Raw genomic sequence first — 24648 nt, 5'->3', positions numbered from 1 at the left:
TGTGAGCAGCGGTGGGTGGCGAAGCTGGCATCTTACGAGTTTGATATAAAATATGTCCCTGGTTCTAAGAACATTGTCGCAGATGCACTAAGCCGTCGACCGTTTGTGAAGTTGGCTGTCGGAGAGAGGTTGCTCTGCTGTCCCTATAGCAACCTAGTTGGAGAAGCTCTTCCCATCTCTGTTGGCTCAGTACAGGAGGCATTTCGACAGTCGAACTCCAGTCGACATCTCTTCGATGGCCAGGTCGAGGAGGAGCCTAATGTGTCGGTGCATGCTAAGAACCAGTCCTTGACTAAAGAAGAGGTCTCTGCCATCTTTGAGACACATACCCTTTGGGAGTCGGGTGCCAGAACGCGTGCTGTTGACATCCTCCAACAGCTTCCACAGCTACTTCTCCCTGCAACGGATGCTCAACCTGTGTTCTCTGAGAGTGAGCTTCGTGAGGGGCAGTTGAGGGATCCTGTCCTCTCCAGAGTGCTGTACTTTGTGGAACGTGGCCGTCGACCTTCCCGGAGGGAAAGATCCAGTGAGTGTGCCATGGTCATTAGGTACCTTAAACACTGGGACAAACTGACGATGTGTAATGGTGTCCTTTACAGAGTATCTAGGGATCAGGTCTCCAAGAAGAAGAGATACCAATTTGTTGTTCCTGATGCCCTTAAACCCGAGGTCCTCCAGGGCACACATGACAATGCTGGCCACCAGGGGCAGTTTAGGAGCTTGTGTCTGGCCCGCCAGAGGTTCTTTTGGCCGCACATTGACAGAGATGTGAAGGATTATGTGCGACAATGCCAGCGGTGTGTCATTGGTAAGGCAGCTGATCCTGAGGGGAGGGCACCCCTGGAGAGTATCAAGACATCTGCACCTTTGGAAATTGTGTGCATTGATTTTTGGACTGCGGAGGATTCTAACAAGAAACCTGTTGATGTGCTGGTAGTGACAGACCATTTTACTAGGATGGCCCAGGCCTTCCCTTGCCGAGATCAGTCTGCTAAACAGGTTGCGAAGCAACTCTGGGACAAGTATTTCTGCATTTATGGATTCCCAGAGAGGGTCCATTCTGACCAGGGCGCATCATTCGAAAGTCAGCTGGTTGCCGAATTGCTCAGGGTTGCTGGTGTGAAGAAGTCTCGGACGCCGCCGTACCATCCAATGGGCAACGGTAGTGTGGAACGTTTTAACAGGACACTGGGCAACATGATTCGTGCCCTCCCTCCTGATGCGAAACACGACTGGCCCCGGCGCCTCCAGACCCTGACATTCATGTATAACTGTACTGTGCATGAGACAACAGGTTACGCTCCTTTCTATCTCATGTTTGGTAGGGTCCCCCGTCTTCCAGTTGATGTGCTGTTCAAAAACATACTGAAAGATCCTGAAATCGGTTGTTATGATAGCTACGTGGTGTCCCTGACAAAGGATCTTCAAGAGGCAATGGCTATTGCTCAAGGACATGTTGACAAAGAACAGAGACGTCAGGCTGAGCTCTATAACCGCCGTGTGAAGGGGAACTTGATCGCTACGGGTGATAGAGTCCTGGTTTCCAACAGACGTGAGAGAGGGAAGCGAAAAACAGCAGACAGGTGGGAGTCCACCATATACACTGTCGTTGGTGTGAAACCTGCTACTCACACATATGTGATCAAGAATCCTATCACTGGACAGGAGAGGGTTGTGCACCGTAACCTGTTGATGCTTGTTAACTTCTTGCCTGTGGACGTGGACAGTCACGCAGATCGCACCTTTCAGTCTTCTTCTGAAGCTGGATCTGGCGATGCCATGGATGCGACGGGATTGCTGTCTTTCTCAGAGAGTGGGGATTCTGTGAACAGAACTCGGCAATGGGTTGACAAATTGTCGGCTGCACGTTCGGACAGCTGTGAGGGCGCTGAGCCCTCTGGTCATGTTTTGAGCATGGCTGATGAGCCTGAGAGTGTGAGTGATTTGCACCATCAAGCCGGTTCAGTGACCTCTGAACGAGACTGCTTATCGGCCCCCTCGACTATCACTCAGGGAGGGAACAGACAACTCACGCCTTCCACCCACTCTGGTCCTGGCGATGTACAACCAGTCAGATCTCGTTTTGGACGCATTGTCAAACCAGTCAATCGGTTGCTCCATGTAATGTCCACTCAAGAGGTTGTTAATGATGCAAGTCAGATGATTGGCAAAGTCTCTAAGTCATTATGTCAGGCTTTTCAGTAAGTTTTTTTTATTTTCTACATTGTGGTTTCCAGTTTGGTGTATTCTTTGTTCCATTCTGGTTTTCCATTGCACCACCATGTTTGAACTTCGGTCCCGATGCGGGGACATTTCTTTTTCTGTGGGGCATGGTTTGTGTGGGGTGTAGACAGCATCCTGCATCCAGGAGCTGGTAGTGAGTTGGCGCCGCTCACTCTGCTTCATCCTTTTGGGGATACTTCTTGAGTTGGTGTGTCTATATAACCATGTCGGGTCTGTTTTCTTTTGGGTTTCTCTTTTGTTTTGTTGATTTTGGTGGATGCTGTGGGTTGTGCATCTTTAATTTTGAGTGAAATTCTGCGGGGGTGGATGTAACAGAGTTAGAAAATAGCTTAATGAATTTCCTCAAAATTGATGTGCTTTGTGAATAGTTGGAGCCACCTGGTGGACAAACACAGCAACTGCAACTGTTAAGGTTCCAAATTGCTGCACAGCGCATGCCTCAGCAAAGGAAAAAAACTCCCAAGCTGGTGGTAGGTGCTAGTGAGCGATACTGTTGTCAATTTTGTAATTGTATTAATGAAAACACCCTCATAGTGGTAATTGTCAACATGTATTTTGATTGTAAGCAGTACTAGCATGTATCCCGAAAGTTACAGGCATTTTGATGCATGGGTAGTAACTTTATTCACGAGTAGCATTTTTAGTTAGCATGCTAAGCTAATACTCGTTAGCTAGTCGGGTGCTTTTTGACTTGCACTCAGCTCTAATGCTTCTCTATGAGATTGTGATTGTTCTAATTCTTTTTAACAGAACTGAATGTTGCAGTTGCTTTGCAGATTGTTAATGAAGACTGTGTGCTGTTTTCTTTGTACCAGGTAGGCGCTGTTAAGTATAAGTTTTAATTGATGCTGTTGTATAGGAAAAAAAATGATGAACAATGATGATTGTTTTATAATAGAAAAGCTGTTTTTATATGTTATTGTTGTTGTTGGTTAGGAAAAAGGAGAAAAATAAATAAATAATATTGCTACTATACGATCACAAGTTTGGTTTCAGCTAGAACTTTTAAAAGAAAGATTTTGTTGATGTTGTGTTGTATAAATATATCTTAGTCATTTGTTAAGTGTTATGTTTGGAAAAGGAAAAAGGAAAAAAACTCCCAAGCTGGTGAACTGAATGTTGCAGTTGCTTTGCAGATTGTTAATGAAGACTGTGTGCTGTTTTCTTTGTACCAGTTGCCAGAATAAAGAGGGAGCCCAGAGTAAGGGCAAGTCCAGCGTTGCAGTGCCGTCCTTTCTACATGGGCATATCACACCACTTGCACAATAGACTCTCAGAACAGCAACAGCTACACTGGCATCAGTTAAACTTCAGCTGATATCACTTCAATATAAAACAGACGTTTTGGACATCAAGTCCAAGCTTCTGTTTGTTTCTGTTCTAACTTTAGTTCATTTTGGAAGATTTTTGTTTAAAAAAAAAAACAGCAGAATTTACAAAAGCTGCATTTAAAGATCAATTTTTATTAATATGAAATAAAACTGTCAACAAGATGGTACAAAACTCTGAAATGTCATGTATGTACAGAACACTCATCAGCTCGCATAAAAATGGTGTTATTATGTTTAAATATGAACCTTAAAAATGCGAAACATATTTAGTAATTATGCTCAAATAATTCCAGTTCACAGGGAAAATAGTTTCTTCACTGGGAATTTTCCCAGTCAGTACAGTTCTGCTGCAGCTGTGCTAGAGTCAGTCCTCCAACAGTGAAATAATCACAAAGAAAATAAAAGACCAGCAATCTGGAAGAAAGTTTTAATACAGCATCATCTGCAGAAGAATCAGTCTCATTAACATAAACTGCAGACCTGGAACAGAGCCCGGTGGCACGCCTGCTAACAAGCAGTTTCACACATTTATGATGAGCAAATAAATATCAGGACTTCAAACAAAAAGAACAATTTTAAATGACATGGTTCTTACAGACAACACTAAGTGTTTTATAATCATCCTGTTTTCACCCTCTGTTAAACTTCTTCCATGTTTCCGTGGTTTCCTCGCATTCCTCACACTGTGCTTTCATCCTCTCATTCTTCACAGCTTCTTCTGTTTCACTGCCTTTAAACAAAATAATATTACACCACTGACAGTCAGCTTTCTGCAGATGTTTCAAATTAAAAGCCGGTGATTTTTTTTTGTTGAAATTCAGGTTTCTTTCAGCTGTTAAATTTTCATCAATATGGTAAAATGGTAAAAATGGCCTGTATTTGTATAGCACTTTACTAGTCCCCAAGGCCCCCAAAGCGCTTTACACATCCAGTCATCCACCCAGTCACACACATTCACACACTGGTGATGGCAGCTACATTGTAGCCACAGCCGCCCTGGGGCGCAGTGACAGATCGTGGCTAGGGCGACCGTGGGTCAGGGGGTTGGGAATCGCATCTGTAACCGGAAGGTCGCCGGTTCGATCCCTGGGCTTTCTGTCCGGGTCGTTGTGTCCTTGGGCAAGACACTTTACCCTACTTGCCTACTGGTGTTGGCCAGATGGCGCGATATGGCAGCCTCGCTTCTGTCAGTCTGCCCAGGGCAACTGTGGCTACAACTGTAGCTGCCTCCACCAGTGTGTGAATGTGAGAGTGAATGAATAGTGGAATTGTAAAGCGCTTTGAGGTTCTCGAAAAGCGCTATATAAATGCAATCCATTATTATCACTGAAGAGTTCTTTTTTTAAATTAAAGGGTCAACAGGAATGTGAATGTTTGTAGTTAGAGTCCACAGTCCAGCTCAGAAAACATTTTGAGAATCTATTTAAAACTTGGGGACTTATTGTCACTGTTGTCTGGCCCTAAGATTGCTTTAAAGACACTAAGAACGAATACTGTGACCTCAGTTTGTGTGTATTTCTCTTACACCATCTGTACAAACATATAAAGGTAGATCTAGTTTTTCAATCCACCAAAGGTAACGTCGACTACATTGCTTGTGTGTGGAAGTCCATTAATTGCCATTATTACTACTTTGTAGACAGTTTACTAGAACGTGTACACGCACAATGACACAAACAACAAAATCGAGATGATGTTTCTTGTGGGTGTAACACGAATATAAAAAACAAACTCCTGGCTGGGAAATGCCAGATGCTGGAGCTGAAAGATCAAATCTGAAAAGGTCTTTATGTGCATAAATAAAGATGTGGGAGGATGTTGCTCCTATACGGGTGCAGTGACGTTGGCCCACGAGGGGAAAGTGTCCAGAGAAAACATGACCCGACCCCAGCTGTTGATGGCCAGACTAATGCAGCCGATGCCGATGATATTCATCACCACCCCTGTTTTTGCCTGTAGGGGGCACAGTGGGGGGGGGGGGGGCTATGATGACATAATGAATCAGAATGATTATTTCTTTCCAACTGGAAGAAATGAAGAACTCACCATGTCGGACACTTTGAGGAAACCGGAGGAAAACACAATGGCATTGGGTGGAGTGGCCACTGGCAGCATGAAGGCGAAGGAGGCGCTGAGGGTGCAGGGGATCATCACGTACAGAGGGTTCAAGCTGATGGACTGGGACTGGGTTGGGAAAACAACAGAGTCATCAACTTTACCCATAAACTGGCTTCAATGGCTTTTTTCTTGTTACATTTCAACACTTCCTGTTTAGATGTATCATAATAAAAGTCTGTCAGTGGTTCAAGGGTGAAGCTCCTTCTGTTCTCTGTCACCTTATGATATGAAACATCTGTAGGAACATCTGCAAATAACAAATATAGTCTGTGCTGGCTGTGTTTTTGGTACCATGGAAGCCAGGATGGGCAGGAAGAGAGTTGCTGTTGCAACGTTGCTTGCACATTCAGTGAAGGTGGCAACGAGCAGGCAGAGGATGATGGCAATGGCCCATGGAGGGATTGAGTGGAGCGGCGTCATCTGATCACCGAGCCAACGCGACAAACCCGACTCCTGAAAAACCAACAAGAAAAAGCCGGACTTCAGTCTGAGTCTGAAAGCAAAGGTTTCTCTGTGGTCTTTACTTTGAATGAAAACTCCATCTGGTGTCTTCACTTTTCCAAAATATATATAAGATTTACTTAATCTCATCAAACCATCTGCACTGTGCCCATACAGAGCAGAAGCGTCATTTTCATTTACTCACAAAGTCTTAGTTGTGTTGTTCTCTTGGCTATTCAAAATGTACTTTTAGTTTATTCCTTCTAAAAATATACAAACTAAGGCTGCATAAAAGAATGTAACAGAAGGCCGGAATCTGTAAATGTCTTTGAAGTGTCAGCAACTATAAATCAAGGCTGATGTAGTAAAAAAGCCTTGTGGTGCACTTGGTGGAGCGATTTGTCTTATTGGTCCTTGTTTACTCTTCAAAGGTTTTACCTCACTGCCTTTGGCCAAAGCAAAGCCGCCTCCCAGCAGCAGGACAATATTCCAGGGCATCTTCTTCTGAGTCACCTGCCAGGTGAGCAGAGAAGGGGCGGGGCCTCGAGAGACCTGAGACTCTAATTGGATCAAACGAACAATTTAAATCACGAACATAAAAACATAAATTGCCTTTGTGTCCCATCCACATGTTGTGTGTTTGTGGTACCTGTGTCGGAGCGCCTCCAGAAGCAGAGGTATCGCGGCGGCTCGGAGGGAAGAACAAACAACAAAACAGCAACAAACAAGGCAACGGTTGCATCTGTGACGAACCTGCAGACACAGAGAGAGAGCTCAATGCAGGATCTACTTTCATCCACTCAGCATCAAACAACAAACTAGATACTGTCACTTCCAAAGACCACAGGTGGTTCGGGAAGATTAAAGCCTTAAAGAGTTATGTTGAGTCGAACATCTGGGACTCTAATGGCTGTGCTGTAATCTGGCAAGATCACCATGGTAGCTTTTGCAAAATGGTTATGCTTATTCACTGACTCATTACGCGATATCACGGTCAAAGTGCAAATAAGATTCTCTGTAACAGGAATAACAAAACTCGGAGCCTCCTGCTGCTTCCTGCGACTGAAGCAACAGGTTCTAGCACCTTCTAAACACTACAGTCGGTCACGGGGCTTTGAAAGAGGAACACTGTTCAGCTTCTGTTTAAAATCTGCCGAGGAGAAGATGTGACAGCATAGCAGGTGAATGCCTGATCCCAGGGTTGTATTCATGAAACATCCCAGCTGTGTGTTCAGGGTCCAGGTCATTTAATGACTTATAAACAATAACCAATACTTTGAACTCAGGTCTGGGTCAGACACAGGAGCCAAATCACCTGACCTGGTGTTGAAGGGGGAGGGGTCTAGTTTTGGTTACCTTGGACCTTTGGTTTGTGCAAACAGAGGATTTTGAAATGTTTCCTGATTACACAGGTTTACAGTCGACGTGCAGTCGCCCTCAGCTGATGTCACAGCCTGACAATAACATGAGCAGCAACTATTTTCAGTAACTATAACTATAATAAATATCTACAGTGAACTACGTCATCAATGACTGTGCAGCAACAAAGGAATTTTCCTTCAGTGAAAACAAGACATTCAGATCTCAGAGTCTGCCTGCAGCTGACTGCTTCCACACAGATGTTACCAGGCACAGGGCACGGCCTGCTTCCTGTCTCCAAATCAGTATTTCAAATAACTGAAACCCCTAAAAGGTCAAAAAGTACAAAGCTCACAGGAGGTGGATGTAGAAACATAAACCCAGTGGTTGCATGGTCACTGAGTGTGTGCAAATACCAAACCTCCGGCTGTGGTGAAACTCCTTCTCACGAACTCAGCGGTCGATATTAGACGGGAGGTGAACAGAGTCAATGACAGCTGAAGGGCTTTCACTTAAGACGGAAGAGGGAGTTAAAAAGTCCTCATGTCTAAGAAATAATGACAATAATAAAAATAATTATGAGCTTTTCCTGCAGCCTTCATCGGTGGACACAGACCTGCTGACTCGCAGGTTTCTTTGGGAGCATATTGATATTTTTCATCTTTGCTGAAAAGTTGAAGGCTAATGCTCCTTCGCTTCATCAGCAACCTGCAAACTGATGCTCAGTAACATCCAGAACTGCGACCGCTCGGAGAAAAATCGGAAAAAGTCTGAAAAAGCTTTCCAACAAAACCCTAAAGCTTCAGTCCACAGAGGGCAAACATCTGCCATCCAGCTGTTTCTTCATTTTAACGTGTTTTATGATGAAAGCTCTGAACACGAGCTCATGGTTTCTGGAAGCTTCTTCAAGACTTTGTCTCCACATTCATGCTCCAAAGAGAAAAACGCTCTGATGGGACTAAACTGTGAATTCAGTGACAAGAAAACCCCCCCAAAGCTGTTGTATTTCTCAGTTAAACTGATTATTGATGTTTTTGAATATTCTAAATGTTTCTGTTTACGTGTTAAATCTCACATTTTTCTCAGAAACTGAGGATTTTTTTATTTCCCGTCTCGGCCTTAACAACAACACGACAGAAACAAACAGGTCGATGCGTGACGTCTGCGCTACTCTCGCTGGTCATGTGACCCCACCGGGAGTTTATGAATGAACAGGAAAGTCATGTCATGTGTTGCCAATTTCCCACATGGTTAAATACGCATGTGTGTTTAGCTGTGGTGGTGCTGGTCGGGGTTTAAAGTCAACTTTAACGTCTCAGAGTTACAAAACATACATTTACAGATTAAAAATCTTCCTGTATGAGTCAGACAGACAGACTCTGCTTCCTTATTTATGAGCTTGTGCTATACTCACATACAGTCAGACATATATGATTTCTGATACTGCAGAAGCGAAGCAAATAAACGTGACAACCCTCAGGCTGCTGCTTGTTTCTGTGATTTTGTTCTGGACGTTTTCTCAAACGCAGAAACTCTGCAAAGTGCAACAACACGAACACTGTGCAGGCGTCAGAGAGTCGCAGCTGCAGGCAAAGAACCGACTACACGGAAAAGCTTCTAACTATTAATATAATCTAATGGATTAAATACATGGTTAACCTAATTTGGAAACCAGTGAGTCCAGTATCACCAGCTGATACACTAAAATTTAATTCACAAAAACTAATCATGCAAATGCTGCTGAAAGGGTTGAATAATAAAAGCTGAGATAATAACATTTAATTGAAAGAAAAATCAGACTAACTAGGCCCGATGTGCGGTGTGGAGGTGAGCTCAGTTCATGCCTCCTGCATTTGTGTAACACGGGTCAAAGCTGCAGCTGTGACACTAAAGTCCAGCATTTGTACCCAGGACACGTCCAGTGTTTGTTCCTCGCCTCTGAGTCCTGTTTATTCTGGGAGTTTGCCCCGAGGCAGGCCCTTTCTTTCCATCTCACATTACTGCAGGAACAGAGACGAACACGTGAAAGTTGGACCTCAGAGTTTCTGCTCAAAAAAACTCAAAACACCCCTTTAAAGGATCATTCCAGTGCTTCACAAAAGATCTACTTTCAGTTTGAAAATGAGACTTAAATCCAAATTCTTATATTTTCATTTAACACAATAAACAAATGAATAAACTACAAGCTTAGAAAGTTGTTACGATAACGTGGAGAGGCAGATTCATCTAAAAACATGAACCAGAACAAGAAAAGTGCATTTTAAAAAAAACACACCTTGGAAATAAAACAGGACGTAATTTAAAAAGGAAGTAATCTGGTCTTTTTTTAATGACACTATCTGACCAATAGAGCGGCTCCTGTGTGAAACTCAGATGTTATTCTGTTGGGTGATGTTCGTCGCCTGGTTACAGCTTCCTGCTGCTAAAGTAACACTGGCAGAAAGCTTGCAGCAGACCCTCCGACCCTGAGCGCTGTTAAAGCCGAAAGCTCGCCGACCCGGCCGAGCGGGTAACACTGGATGAGCAGGTGTCAGTGACCTGCCGGTCACAGCTCGTTGGCCGAGGAGGCTGGGCCCTCAGAGTCTCAGTTAGTCTGCTTTATTAAAAGGCTGAGATGGCGGTGGAGATCTGGGCGGAGCCACGCACGAGGACGTGACTGATTTGGGTTTGGTCTGCGCCGCTCTCTGAACCGCCCAAAACACTAAAACAGCTTCAGCAGCGAGCACTCATGAAGGTTTCGCTGGTACTCACTCAGCTTTGGAGTTGAACATGTGCGTCGCCCAGCCGTCCATGAAGCGCGGGTCTCGTGTGAACCACAGCGCCACCATGAGGATGAAAAGTGCCAGAACGCTGAACTCTCCGTAGCTCATGGGTCCCAGACGGGAATGCTCGTCCCTGATGACCTGGTATGCTGCCCGCTCCTTCTGCGACTTGACCGCACCGCAACCCCACGTCTTCCTCAGGCTGTGGTGCACAAAAGCAAAAAAACCCAATCATGTTTGTAACTGTAAAGTTGAGTTGTGGGAGCTGTGGGAGCTGTGGGAGATGTCACAGTAATGTTGGGGTTGTGTTTTGGTGAATGACTTACTTGCAGCCCACGTAGAGGAACTGCAGCCAGAACCAGGCCAGGGTCAGCGTTAGCACCATGGTGGGGAAAGCAAAGGCAAACCAGGAGGCAAAGTTGATCACGTCACCGTTCTGAGGGAAGAGCCTGCGAGGAAGAAACAGGAAGTTGAGAGTCAGGCCTCACAGGACACGTGGTCACATGATGTGGGTGCCGTTGCTGTGAGTTCGTACTGGTTCATCTGTCCGATGAGGACCAGGTTTGGCCCGGTTCCTGTCAGGGTAGCGATGCCTCCGATGCTGGCGGCGTAGCAGACCGACAGTAGGAGGCCTTTACTCATCCTCCTTGTCTCCTCCTCCACGTCACTCAGCTCCTCCAGCTCCATCTGACAGAAGTTGCTCTCCACGGTCACGACCGCTGAAAACAGTTAACAGTGTTAACCAATGAACCTATTACCCACAACAGCTACTGAGCGAACACTCGCATTTATCTGAATGTATTCTCCACGTTATGTTTGACTCTTTATTTCTGATTTGGACTCATTTAGATAGATTGATTAAATCTTTATTGTGAACATGTTGAAAAAGTACAACAACATAGAAACAAAGCAAAACAAAAGGAAAACGAGCAACCACAACTACAAATAACTTTCATGTTCAAAAAGGAGCAGGAAGAAGCATAAGCTCATATAATCCCATACATATATACATATATACATACACATTTATATACACATTTTCAATAACCCCAGTAACACCTCAAAGGATACACAACCTACAGATATGATACATGAAAGTATTGGACAAGAACAGCCGCTCAGATCTCCACCTCCTCCCTGTACGCTGTAAAAACCAACATCCTTAAACCGCTGTTTAAACTGCGCCATGCTCGGACTTTGCTTCATATCTTTACTTAGTCTGTTCCACAGCTTCACTCCACACACAGAGATGCAGAAACTTTTTAATGTTGTACGGATACGAGGATGTTTTCAATTTAATTCCCCCCTCAAATTGTATCCCCGTTCCCTTCTAGATAACATTTTTAGAATATTGTCAGGAAGCAGGTTATTTATTGCTTTATACATAATGTGTGCAGTGAGAAAATTAACCAGATCTGTGCATTTTAGAATTTTTGAGTTTAAGAATAGTGGATTTGTATGATCTCTGTAACCAGTTTTATGAATTATCCTTATGGCCCTTTTTTGTAATATAAAGATTGATGATAGCGAACATTTGTAAGTATTGCCCCAAACCTCTGCACAGTAATTCAAATACGGTGCAATCAGGGAACAATAGAGAATGTGGAGTGATTTGTGGTCCAGAATGTGTTTTACTTTACTCAAGATTGAGACACTTCTTGAAATTTTGTTATGTATATGATTTATATGAGACTTCCAGTTTAATTTATCATCTATAATCACACCAAGAAACTTATGTTCAAGTACTCTTTCAGTTCCACACCATCTATATCAGGGGTCCCCAATCCCAGTCCACGAGGGCCGGTGTCCCTGCAGGTTTTAGATGTGTCCTTGATCCATCACAGCTGATTTAAATGGATAAATTACCTTCTAAACATGTCTTGAAGTTCTCCAGAGGCCTGGTAATGAACTAATCATGTGATTCAGGTGTGTTGACCCAGGGTGAGATCTAAAACCTACAGGGACACCGGCCCTCGTGGACTGGGATTGGGGACCCCTGATCTATATGAATCTGCACTTGTGCCTTTCTAAGGGAATTCCCAAATAAGATTATTTTAGTTTTACTTAGATTTAGCGAGACAGCTGGGATTGGCTCCAGCGCCCCCCGCGACCCTGAAAAGGATAAGAGGTAGCGAATGGATGGATGGATGGATGGATGGATGGATTTAGCGATAGTTTGTTCCTGTTAAACCATTTTTCAGTTTTGCACATTTCTGATGTAATTGTATCCAGCAGCTCCTTATTTTCCCCCCAGAACAGAAAATATTTGTGTTGTCTGCAAATAATACTAATTTTAATATATCAGATGCCTTACAAATATCATTTATATAAATAATAAATAACTTTGGACCCAGTAAAGAGCCTTGTGGAACACCACAAGCATGATGAGGAATGGACACCCAGCTTCACAAATAGTTTCCTGTTACATAAATAATTTTTCACCAGTGCAGTACAACCCCCCTGATCCCATACCATTCCAGTTTATTAATTAATATGTCATGATTGATTGTGTCGAATGCTTTCTTGAGATCCACAGATACTCCAGCTGCATACTGTTTCTTTTTTTTTTTTTTTTTTTTTTTTTTTTTTTCTAAATGACATCAGAAACAGCAGTATGCAACATTACGTGATGGCAGAGCTTCAGTTCATCCTTTGTCATTTTTTTTTTTTTTAATAAATAGGACAGGGGGAATGAATGAGAGAAAGAGGGGGAGAGAAAGAAAGAAAACCAAAGGGGAGAAGAGACGGTGAGAAGGGGGGGGAAGAGAGAGAAAAAAAAAAAAAAAAAAAAAGAACTCCTGGGTCACCTGTATGGAGAAAAAAAAACAAACAAACAAAAAAAAAACAAACAGAGGAGACAGCAAACAACAAAGAGCAACATAATAATAGAGAAAACAAAGCACCATCACAATAAACTAGCTAGCCATAGATATCAATATTTACTAAATAATAAACGATATTGTGCAGCACGCAAGATAGACAGCGCACAGTGTGCTTTGAGGTAGCAGCCAAGAAAGCTTTAGTCCGCGTCTGTGAATACCCATGTGTGCATACCTGTGTGGATCAGCATGCTTGCATTCCAAAGGTTTCTCCATGTAATGATCTGCTAGGGAGTGTGGGGGGGCCACAGCCCCGTCCTCCAGGGTGTGAAGCGGGTATGGAGGAGATCAAAACTCCAGATATCCAGAGGCCCCCAGAACACAAGAGACCAAGGAAGACCAACAGAGGGGCAGCCGCGCCACTGTTCCAGTAAGAGCTGAGGAGAGTCCCAGATGAGGGCTCGCCCAGCAGCCGCGGGGCAGAAGCCAGGGGGAGTTGCAGTGACGCGCCCGTGAGCTCCGCCGGCAGCCAGCTGCGCCTGAGTGACCGAGCCCCAGGCCGAGAGGCCGGGGGCACCCCACCTCCAAAGGGGGCCCGAGCGAGCCCCAGGCCCCAGGCCCCGACAAGCGGCCGCCAAGGAGTGAGCCGGTGTGTACCCGGACGCCCATCCCCAGACACAAAGAACCACCAACACACCGACACCTGAGGGAGTCCGCCACCGGCAGGGGAAGTGGTGGTGGGTGGAGATAGGCCTCCAAACCTTGGAGGGCCTGAGGTGTCCCCAGAGAGGTGGCGTCTGATACCCAACCTGACATATAGACACAGACATACAGGCACACACAGACACAAACATCCATTCCCACCCTCATGCCTCCTCTGCACCCTGGTGACATACCCCCACTCCAAGGCCCTGCATGTGTGGGTGGTTGTGGAGGAGCGGGAAGAGGGAGGCAGCTGGAGATGGGGAGGGAAGGAAGGGAGGGGCAGGTAACCCCTCCCTGGGGCCAGCTCCCCCGCTGACCCCAGTAGGCACTCCCACCCTCCGCGACCCGCCAGGGAAGGGGGGCCCAGGCCCATCAGACCGGGGCCCAGTGCAGTAGCGCCCTCCGGCTCCACAGAGCCCTGGACAGTCCACCCAACCCCACCACAGAGAAAACTGCACCCACCCCACCATCCACACATCTTCCAGACTACATAAGACGGTAAACGCCCAGGCTGAGATCTTCCTCCACCTCTCCTGTATCTCCCCCTCCCGCAGAGAGTTCCTGAAGAGAAGAAAGCTCCTGCAAGATGTGACCATCCCCCCCACCAGATGAAGAGCCCCCCAGGCGGCTCGACGCACCGGCGGCACCCTGCTCCAGGGCCGGGCCCCCATGCACCCACCCGCCCACAACCCCGGCAACACACCAACCAGGACCCAAGCCCCCGAGGCCCGGCCCGGGCCCCAGCCCAGAGACGGAGCGCCCCCAGAACCTCACGCCCATCCCGGACCCACCCAGGGGCAGCCAGGTTGCCAGGTCAGTAACCCACGTCCGTCAGCACAGACCCTCCCCTAGCCCCGCTGCATGCAGCCGCAAGGAAACAGTCACCTGAGAGCCAACAGAGCCCCCAACCAGACATGACCGCTACCCCGGGTTGAGCCCCCCAAGGAAGATGCCTCCGGGGAACCCCCCGACGCCCTAAGCCTGTCCCTACCCCCTCACCAATCACAACAGTGAAGGCGGGACCAAACTATGACCCCCCACCCCTACTAGGTGATGGAGCTGATAAAAGGGGCCCAGAGCAATTGATCTGATGTGGTGGCAGAGGCTGTGTCAAGACTAATGTAATCTAATAGATAATTTCTATATTGGTTAGAATTAAGATTATTTTTATTTTTCCAGTTCATGAGGACTGTTTTCTTGGCTATGCATAGGGCAGTGAAGATCATATGGGCTATATTCTTTTCTGAAGTGACATTATCTAAGCTGCCCAGTAGACACACTAAGGGGGAAGTTGGAATGTTACATTTCAGACACTTTGATAAGTCTTCACATATCTCGCGCCAAAACTTTTGCACTGGTGGACAGAACCAAAGAGCGTTTCTGATCTATAGCACTTGTAATCTCGTCAATTGATTCAATTAATGCCAGAGATGTTGATCTTTTTGATCTGAATCCATATTGATTGTCAGAGAGTAATTTATATTTATCTAAGAATTTGTCTAATCGTTTATTAAACAGGTTTTCTAGGATTTTGGAGAATTGTGGTAGTAAAGAAACAGGCCTGTAATTTGTGAAGTGGCGTCTATCCCCGGTTTTGTACAGCGGCACAACTTTAGCATTTTGTTTGGAACATTCTGAAGTTGCAAATATTGAGAGGCCCTACGATTCCTTCGATGACCTTCTTTTCTTTAACAGTGACAGAACAAGCATTCCTCCCTCAGGCTACTTCAGCCATTTGGACAGTTGGTCCAAAGGTTGTGACTCACTTAACTCAGAAACAAAAACGTTTGATTACAGCTTTTTCTTCAAGGTGATTTCTGTATCTGCTCATCTGTCTGTTTCCCATAGATGTCAGGTTTCCTTGCCTCTGTGGACTTACCGGGACTGCTGCTGCTGTCTGATGGAGGTTTGTCTTGTGGTGCTGGTTTGACAATCTCCTTTGTATCCATCTGACCCAGTGACACCACTTTATGCTCAGGCAACATGTTGTCTTGTAGGTCTCTGGTTTTCTCTGAGTTGCCTTGAGTTTGGGTTGATAGATTCAGACCTAAAAACAAACCTATAAGTTAATACCTCGGGGTCAGACTACAGAGGAATATTTGAGCTGTCTCATGCAGTGTTAGTGACGACATGTTTAGGGTTTTCACATCAACATCAAAGTGACTTTTCTTCCTCTTTCCTTTCTTTAATGCTTTCATTCAAGCAAACTTTATCAGACTCAGCCTGACTGTTTCCCTGAACGAGGACCTATTCTGTACTTTGTATTCAGGGTCTTGACCAGAGTTTCCTCGTGATTCACAGTTATTATTCTGACCACTCATGCACCCCCTCAATTTATGGTAAGTTTGAAATAAGCGTCTCTTGAAGGCCACCCTCTCTAACAGCTCACTTTTTGGAAGCCTGCTGAGGGGCAGCACCTGTACTACCTCAATGTTCTGTTAAATGAGAGAAAATAAGGAAAGGCAGAATAAGGCCACTTTAAAACCTGTCTCACAAAACTGCTAGCATGTAGTCTGTGATAGACCAACCTGACAGGTGCTCCACTGTCTTTGTAATGCAGTACGTTTAGTACTTTATCAGTACCTTAGAGGAATGCTTTTTCTGGCATCGCTTCCATGTGGTTAGAAAGTAGCTATATGCCAGAAGCCTACATCGTACCTATCTCCATCATGTTTGGGTTAACAGCTTGAAGGATGCTGATGGTTTTCTCCTGATGCTCCTGAGGTAGTGCCTCACTCCTGTTCTTACTCTTGGCCGAATGCTCAGGGTCTACGTTACTGTGGAGCTGATCCAGGACGGCCTGGACGATGGGAACCATCATGGCGGTGGTTGCCGTGTTGCTGATCCACATGGACAGGAAGGCCGTCACTCCCATGAACCCCAGCATCAACCTGTGAGGGGAAGGGATTGGATTAAGCCTGAGAAACAGGGGAAGTGATCGGCTTCCACTGCAGCCCTGTGGGGACAGATTAGGTTCAGCTGACTCACAGGGCAGGTCGGACTCCAACTATCAGCAGCACCCGGAGCGCGATGCGTTTGTGGAGGTTCCAGTGCTCGACGGCTACGGCGACCATCAGGCCCCCGACAAACAGCATGTTGGTGTCCTTCAGGTACTGCATACACACCTGGACAAAAACAAGGAGGAGACAAAATAATGGAAATACAAAGTTAGCATGCAGCAGGACAAAAAAAAATCAGTTTGATAATTCGGTATCATTATTTGTATAAATGTACATGTAAAGTTGTAGTACCAGATGTAGTATACGATGTGTATGTGCACGGTCTTACTTCTTTGGACTCCATGACGCCCAGGACTGGGAACAGGATGGTTGGCAGCAGCGCTGTCACCGCCAGCGGCAACACCTCCGTGCACCAATATACCGCCATGAGGGCTATGACATAAGCACAGGCTGCCTCCTATGCACACATCAGAAAACACGTCCAGGTCAAAATGTAACCTGAAACCTGCAGCTTTAACACAACATCCACAAGATGTGAACAAATGGGTGTTTCAATGCACTAACGTAGTGTTCGTATAATACAGCAGAGGGCGCTAATGCTCCAGTGGCTGTTATTAAGCTTCTGCAGAATAAATGATGGTTAAACAAACAAACAAACAAACAAACAAACAAACAAACAAACAAACAAACAAACAAACAAACAAACAGACAAAACTTTCAGACAGATGCTTCAAACGGACACGTGTAACCGTGACTGATCTCACAGGTGTAACGTGTTACGCAGTAGCGTGCTAGCGCTCAGACCACGTTTTTGCAATTAGCTTTCTTCTCTGTGTATTAATAAAATGTTACTCGCATTTTTTGAGTCTTTCGTTGTGACAAAAGAAAATTCATCCAGCACTTTGCTGCCAACAGAAAACATCCAGTCCAGTTTCACTGCACATGTTGAGCTCAGCAAGGATGATATTTATGTAAGCTTACTTTACACCCCCCTCCCCCAAGGGAGGAGGTCTGGGTGGATGGCTGGCTCTCCAACACACAGACTTAAAAGGTAAACGTGCTCTTCTACCCCACGGGACCTCTCAGAGCACCTTACTATTCTTTACTGAGGTCCATTTAGCCACAAAATGGTAGGAATGGTTTGTAATACAGTAATTTTTTCTTTTTTTTACACTGAAATATTTTGGAAAATAGAGTGTGTGCTGTGACATGACCTCACTTCCAGCCTCTGCTTGTTTTTGGAACAAACGCACAGGAAATTAGTATCTATGGTTTTGCTGTAGTCGTTTCTGACACTGCTGCACAGAGTCAGGAGATGAATCAAAGGCTTAATTATCAAATAGAAATGTTTCGGCTCTCTTCTTGCTTTTGTGTCTGAATGACATTTAAATATTAAATATATTTGTATGTATTTCTCAGTTTTTTATTTATTCTTGCTGTTTTACTATTTATTGTTTAATCTGGCACAGTTGGTGTGGAGCACCCACAACTGTGTTACATGGGCAATGACAATAAAGGGCTATTCTATTCTATTCTATTCTATTCTATTCTATTCGAGTCTATTAATCTAACCAAACTCTGTCTAACTGAGGCTTGGAGCAGGATCACACACCTCTAAGCTGTCAGGTTTAAACCGTGACGCTCTTTTCACTTTCCAGCCTGTCGATACCCAAAACTGTAAAAACACGTTGAAGTTGTTGTTGTAGAAGAGGAGATGTGTTGATCAGGACTCAGAGGGCTTAAGGTGCTGAACCCAACACGTGTCAGGATTTACTAGTACTGTACCCACCTCCATACATCGAGCTGGTGGAAACTTGTAATTCTGAGGAGACGGGGGAAGAGTGCGTGACGATGAGGGGAAAGATTGTATTTCTTTCTATGAGCAGAGCCCCAGAGGCTGCTGGGAGTCTGCTGACAGGACCCACTGAGTCCAAACAAAGTGAAAGACAATGAAACCTGCAATAACACTGTGAGCAAGTCTGGGAAACGTGACTAAAGTCTCAGACGTGGACCCTGCTGTCACTGGTTAAGGATTTCCTTCGTTGTGTTTTCATTAACTCGTTGTGTTTGTTTCCCCAATAGCAGCTTTACATCCCACACCAGATGTTATTTCTTTACATCCAGATGTTGTATTTCAGAGGACTGATTCATTCATTCACCCTCCAAACTTTCATAAAGGTTTTAGTCCTGTGATCAGGTGACTTCGTTATTTATTCTGTTCAATTCAATTCAATTTTATTTATATAGCGCCAAATCACAACATAAGTCGCCTCAAGGCGCTTCATAGATACAGAGTGTTGAGACTAGTAGTTAAACATATGCCATTTTATGACCAGTAGTCAATGTAGTAAATTAGGTTAACAGCTGTAGGCCATATATTATCCTTTAGTTCTGATGGTGTGCTATGTATGTAGTTTAGTCTTTATTATACTCTTGAATAAAAGAAACATAATCATTTTGTAGTTCATTAGATAAAGTGTGCATTACTCTGTATCCTTGATCGGCTGTGAATGTCTTACACTGTTTTCTTGAAATGTTTTATTGCTGAATCATATGAAGAAGGTTGTAAGCAGGGGACTTGGTGTCTGGGGAGAAGAGATAAAACCACATTCCTTACCCCCCTTCCTACTTCACACAGAAAGACAGGGAGGCAAGGTCAGGAGCCAGGCTCGCTAAGAATTAGAAAAACATGTGAAGATGCAGCTTTTAGGACAAAGAGGGGGGCTGTTACTAGCTATAAAAGTCTGTGAAAGTTGCTACCATTTTGAGACATGCTGTTGACCCTCTGCAGGCATCTCTCCCGTCCGGACGCTGTAATGCTCTGATTGTTGAATTGTATGGAAATAAAGAATTGTTGATTGAGCATTTATACACCGAGTATTGTCCTTCCTTCAGCCCAAAGATTAAAAGAATTGGGAGATTTTAACAACTTGGTGCCGTGTGACCCGGATCTTTGGCGTGCTGAGGAGGTGCAGCCCAACAATCATATGACCCCCTATGAGCAAGCACTTTGGCAACAGTGGGAAGGAAAAACTCCCTTTTAACAGGAAGAAACCTCTGGCAGTTATTAGCTGTTTGGGAACTTCCCATGATGCATTGAGCCTTTCTCCTCTTTTCTCTCCTTTCCAGCTGCAGACGGCCGCCCCTCCTGCCCCTTGGCTCTGCTGGACGTCTCTTCCTGTCAAAACTGGATTCTTCTTCCTCACCTTTGCCACGTACTGCTGATAGAGGATGTCTCTCAGATATTGTAATTTCTTTATATTTCTTTATCTGATAATATCATGTTTGGTGACATCATTGTTGTACATTAGCAGTATATAAATACAATTTAATTCAATCTTTGGAGGGATTTTATAATCAGAATCATCAGAATCAGAATACTTTATTGATCCCTGGGGGAAATTATTTTTTGTTACAGTGCGCCATTATAAACCAACATTAAGACAAGACAGACAATACACTAACTAAGAATAGTACAATATATAGATATATATACATACATACATAAGTCACTCATAAATAAATAGCTGGAAAAGAAACGTGTAGCTGTAGCAGTATACAGTGTGTTAAGTGGATGAGTTGCACAGGCAGGAAAGATTTCCTGTGTCGTTCAGTGGTGCATCATGGGTAATCTCAGTCTCTCACTGAACGAGCTCCTGTGACTGACCAGCATGTCATGGAGTGGGTGGGAGGTGTTATCCAACATTGTCTTTATCTTGGACAGCATCCGCCTCTCCGACACCACCTTGAGGGAGTCCAGCTCCATCCCCACAACATTGCTGGCCTTACGGATCAGTTTATTAAGTCTGTTGGCATCTGCGACCCTCAGCCTGCTCCCCCAGCATGCAACAGCATAGAGGATCGCACTGGCCACCACAGACTCATAGAAAATCCTCAGCATTTTCTGGCAGATGTTGAAGGACCTCAGTCGCCTCAAAAAATAGAGACGACTCTGGCCCTTCCTGTAAAGTGCTGTGGTGTTTTTAGCCCAGTCCAGTTTATTGTCAATGTGTACTCCAAGGTATTTATAGTCCTCCACAATGTCAACACTGACCCCCTGGATTGAAACAGGGGTCAAGTGTTTCCTGGTCTTCCTGAAGTCCACGATCAGTTCCTTGGTCTTTGCCACGTTGAGCTGCAGATGATTCTGCTCACACCACGTGACAAAGGAGTCGACCACAGCCCGGTACTCTGTCTCATCATCCCTGCTGATGCATCCAACCACCGCAGAGTCATCAGAAAACTTCTGAAGATGGAGGTCTCTGTGCAGTGGCTGAAGTCTGTGGTGTAGAGGGTGAAGAGGAAGGGGGAGAGGACAGTCCCCTGTGGTGCCCCTGTGTTGCTAATCACCTTGTCAGACACACACTGTGGGAGACGTACATATTGTGGTCTTCCTGTCAGGTAATCCACAATCCAGGACACCAGAGAAGCATCCACCTGCATCGCTGCTAACTTATCACCCAGGAGGGTCGGCCTGATGGTGTTGAAAGCACTGGAAAAGTCAAAAAACATGACCCTCACAGTGCTCGCCGGCTGGTCCAGATGGGTGTAGACACGATTGAGCAGGTAGATGATGGCGTCCTCAGTTCCGAGACGAGGCTGATAAGCGAACTGAAGGGGATCCAGATGTGGTCTTACTATGGGTCGCAGCTGGTCCAGGATGAGCCTTTCCAGGGTCTTCATGATGTGGGAGGTCAGTGCCACGGGCCTGTAATCCTGGGGGCCACTGGGACGAGGCGTCTTTGGTACAGGGACGAGGCATGATGTCTTCCACATCACCGGGACCCTCTGCAGACTCAGACTCAGCATAAACAGTTTATGAAAGACTCCACACAGCTGGGGGGCACAGGTCTTGAGGACAAGGGGACTCACTCCGTCTGGTCCAGCAGACTTGCCTGAGTGAAGTCTCCTCATTTGCATCTCAACCTGGTATTGAGTGAAGGTGATGGGTGGGGGAGGGGTGTCAGGAATCTCACAGGAGGCAACATGTGAGGAGAGAGGCTGGCACAGTGGTGTGGCTCTGGATTCCAGGCTGACTGCAGGTGAGGTTGTGGTGGTGGGAGCAGACACTGTGGTGTCGAATCTATTGAAAAACAGATTCAACTCATTGGCTCTATTCTCACCTCCCTCAGCTCCCCTGCTGTTGGTTGGCCTAATCTCTAATAATCTGACTGCATCAGTCCTGATCACATCGGGCACCAAGCAGCCTTCGACCTGCCAACAGTCCAGCTGCCCTGTGCAAAGGCCGGACTGACTGCTGTGTGAGTGACGAAGAGCTGCTGCGAAAAACTACCAGGAATCCACGAAAACGCCTAAAAACTGCAAAGTGGACGAGATGTTTGGAGTGTGAAATACACGACAGTGTGAAATCATTTTCAAATGAGTTTAAATAAACCCCCCAAAGTCTTCTCAGGTTTGTAGAAATGCACTCTGTGTTTTCAGAGAGCGTCTCCGTGACCTTTCAGACCGTCTGCAGTCTGTTTGTCAATCAGTGACAAGAAACTGTGAAAGAAGCTGCTGTGCAAACACGCAGCGGCTGCACATCAGCGCAGCGCTCAGGTTATTCATCACCGAAGCATCGAGCTCACAACGGCCAGTGACAGGAAAACAAAGACACTGTTTCTATTACACACACAGCTGCAGTTATTCCAAACTTTCATGAGCTCTTATCTGAGAGCAGATTATTAGGAACACCTCTGCTGTGAACACTTTTACAAAACTTCAGCGTTTCCAGAAAATCTGCTGTTTGTTGTTTTTCAGCTCACGCTGAGCGCAAATCAGAACAAAGGTTCAAAGGTTAACTAACTAAGGTTAACTAATACACCTGAGGAGAGCAAAATATTAGCTACCTCCCGTGTCTTCATTTTGACCTTGGTTTCTAAATCAAACCCAGTAAAGAGTAAAAGGCACTTTAGTGCAGGGCTGTCAAACTCAAATACACAGTGGGCCAAAATTCACAACTGGAACAAAGTCGCGGGCTAACGCTAATATTTACTGAAAAACAAAATCTTCCTCCTGATATAAGAATGAATCTTTTCTTATGGACACGTTTTGCTGGAAAACTGAATATGGAACAAGCAAAGCTTAATACTAAACAATATATATATTAGCTGTATAGCAGTAGGCCAGCTCTGATAGTAATTTGGTATGGCTTCGAGGGCCAAATGTAATTAGGCTGCAGGCCACATTTGGCCCGCGGGCCAGAGTTTGACACCTATGCTTGTGTAAAACTGAGATCAAAATAAAGTAGAAAACGATGATGAAACAGCGACACAAGGCTGATTGTCCGATCGTAGAGGTTCTTTCACACTCTGAGTTTATGTTGGTATTTATTCACGTGTTCACTAAACTGCTAACTTTAACTAATCATACAGAAAACTGGTCATTTTAAACACACACGGGTATGACATCAGTTAGGCTGGTTCACTGCTGCATTACAGTCTCAGTAAACTGGCCATTCATACTGGTTAGTGCTCAAACGCTTGTAAACAGCACTTATTGATGTGTTAGTGATCAAAACCAGGTGAATGTAACCAGTTTCGTCTCTGTCCTGATAAACTGGTGACTTTCACTGGTCATTGTTCGGGAAACTTGATCTCTTTAGACTAAACTGGTTGCTCAAACACGCTCTGAAACTTTTAGGATGTACTAGTTAATAAACTGCTCAGTAAACTCTTAACTGGAGTTGGTAATTTCTCAGAAAACTGGCTATTTAAACTGGTTGCTGCTCAGTTTAAACTGGCAGGTTCTCATTAACAGTTTCATTAAACAGGTTTGTTCTCTTGAGTGTAAATCAATAACTTGAACTGGTCACTGTTTCAGAAAACTGATTATTTAAACAGATTACTTAGATGAGTGCTGATTGGTTGAAAGTTTGTTCTTGGTAATATTTAGACCAATAAGTGCTCATTAAACCTGTAACTATGCTGCACTAGTTCACAAATAGCAAAGTCGGCAGAAGCTACAGCAGTAGCAAGAATGGAGGAGAGCTGGTTAGTGTTCAGTTTAATAAAAAAAACAGAAAATAATAATTTTGTAATTAAATTATTTTAATCATCGTTCTTCAAATTTGATATTTAGATCACTTATGTTACACTGGTAGGTTGGAGGTGATCTGTTTGGGACTTTTAGGCTGCATTGCCAAACTGACTCTTTGTTGTGCCATAAACTGGTTATTTACACCAGTTAGTACTAACCCGAGCATTTCTCTGTGAGATGGTTATTCAGGACAGCTAGTACTCAGTAAAGTTGGAAGTATAACTGGTTACTTGTCAGTTAACAGGTTAAAATGAGTTTGTCCTGTACATTGGTTCACTGGTAACTTTAACCAGTCATTGTTCATGAAAACTAGTTAAAGTGCTCAGTGAACTGGTCACCTCTCAGTAAACTGGTGGGTTAAACTGGTCAGTGAAGCGTCTCACCGTGGTGCTGACGGCGAGCGGCAGCAGGAGGAACGGGCTGCAGACGAGAATCACGACGCCCTTCAGCCTCCAGACCTGTCGCAGCATTTTCACCCGCAGAGGAAGAACTGACATGGCTGATGGTGGTGATGAAGATGAAGATGAAAACAAAAAGTCAGTGCTGAATGAAGCCGAATCGGTGCCTCGCAGCTGCGTCCTGCTCGCAGGCTGCTCCCGGGTTTCTCTCTCACTCTGTCTCCGGCACATTTGTGATGCATTTCACAACACTAAATATTAACTTTATGTGTGTTACAGCACACACACACACACACACACACACACACACACACACACACACACACACACACACACACACACTTTATCTAAACTCTCAGCAGAACAAACACTGAAGTGGAAATCAGATCCGTTTGCGTCAGTCTCACCTGTTATCTTGCTGCTCGGGGTCAACACATCCGAGCACTTCTTCATCCTCACTGTGCCAGCACTCG

General features: G+C 45.0%; 1 protein-coding gene across 1 annotated transcript; it reads right to left on the bottom strand.

Moving 5' to 3' along the window:
- Positions 1-3687: 3687 nt before the first annotated feature.
- LOC101473547 (Na(+)/citrate cotransporter) lies at positions 3688-24425 on the bottom strand. Its single transcript, XM_004556879.4, has 13 exons — positions 24161-24425; positions 17068-17196; positions 16768-16904; positions 16438-16670; positions 15659-15826; positions 10791-10974; positions 10582-10704; positions 10245-10457; positions 6784-6887; positions 6573-6694; positions 5985-6146; positions 5622-5759; positions 3688-5528 (listed from the first exon to the last, which is right to left on the bottom strand). The coding sequence occupies exons 1-13, from the start codon at positions 24404-24406 to the stop codon at positions 5400-5402; spliced, it is 2088 nt and encodes a 695-aa protein (XP_004556936.2). The 5' UTR covers positions 24407-24425; the 3' UTR covers positions 3688-5399.
- Between the last annotated feature and the right edge of the window lie 223 nt (positions 24426-24648).

This window comes from Maylandia zebra, linkage group LG10 (genome assembly GCF_041146795.1).
Source record: "Maylandia zebra isolate NMK-2024a linkage group LG10, Mzebra_GT3a, whole genome shotgun sequence".
Lineage (NCBI taxonomy): Eukaryota > Metazoa > Chordata > Actinopteri > Cichliformes > Cichlidae > Maylandia > Maylandia zebra.
The sequence above is the reverse complement of the archived record's forward strand: the minus strand, read 5'-3'. Positions and strand labels throughout refer to the sequence as shown.

Bases quoted from the DNA above. Each gene is read 5' to 3' on its own strand.
- LOC101473547 (XM_004556879.4), bottom strand. From the start codon at position 24,406: ATGTGCCGGAGACAGAGTGAGAGAGAAACCCGGGAGCAGCCTGCGAGC. The intron at 17,197-24,160 runs GTGAGACGCTTC...ATGTGTGCATAG, and splicing joins CGCTCGCCGTCAGCACCACG to GAGGCAGCCTGTGCTTATGT. The intron at 16,671-16,767 runs GTGAGTCAGCTG...TTCCCCTCACAG, and splicing joins GTTGGAGTCCGACCTGCCCT to GTTGATGCTGGGGTTCATGG.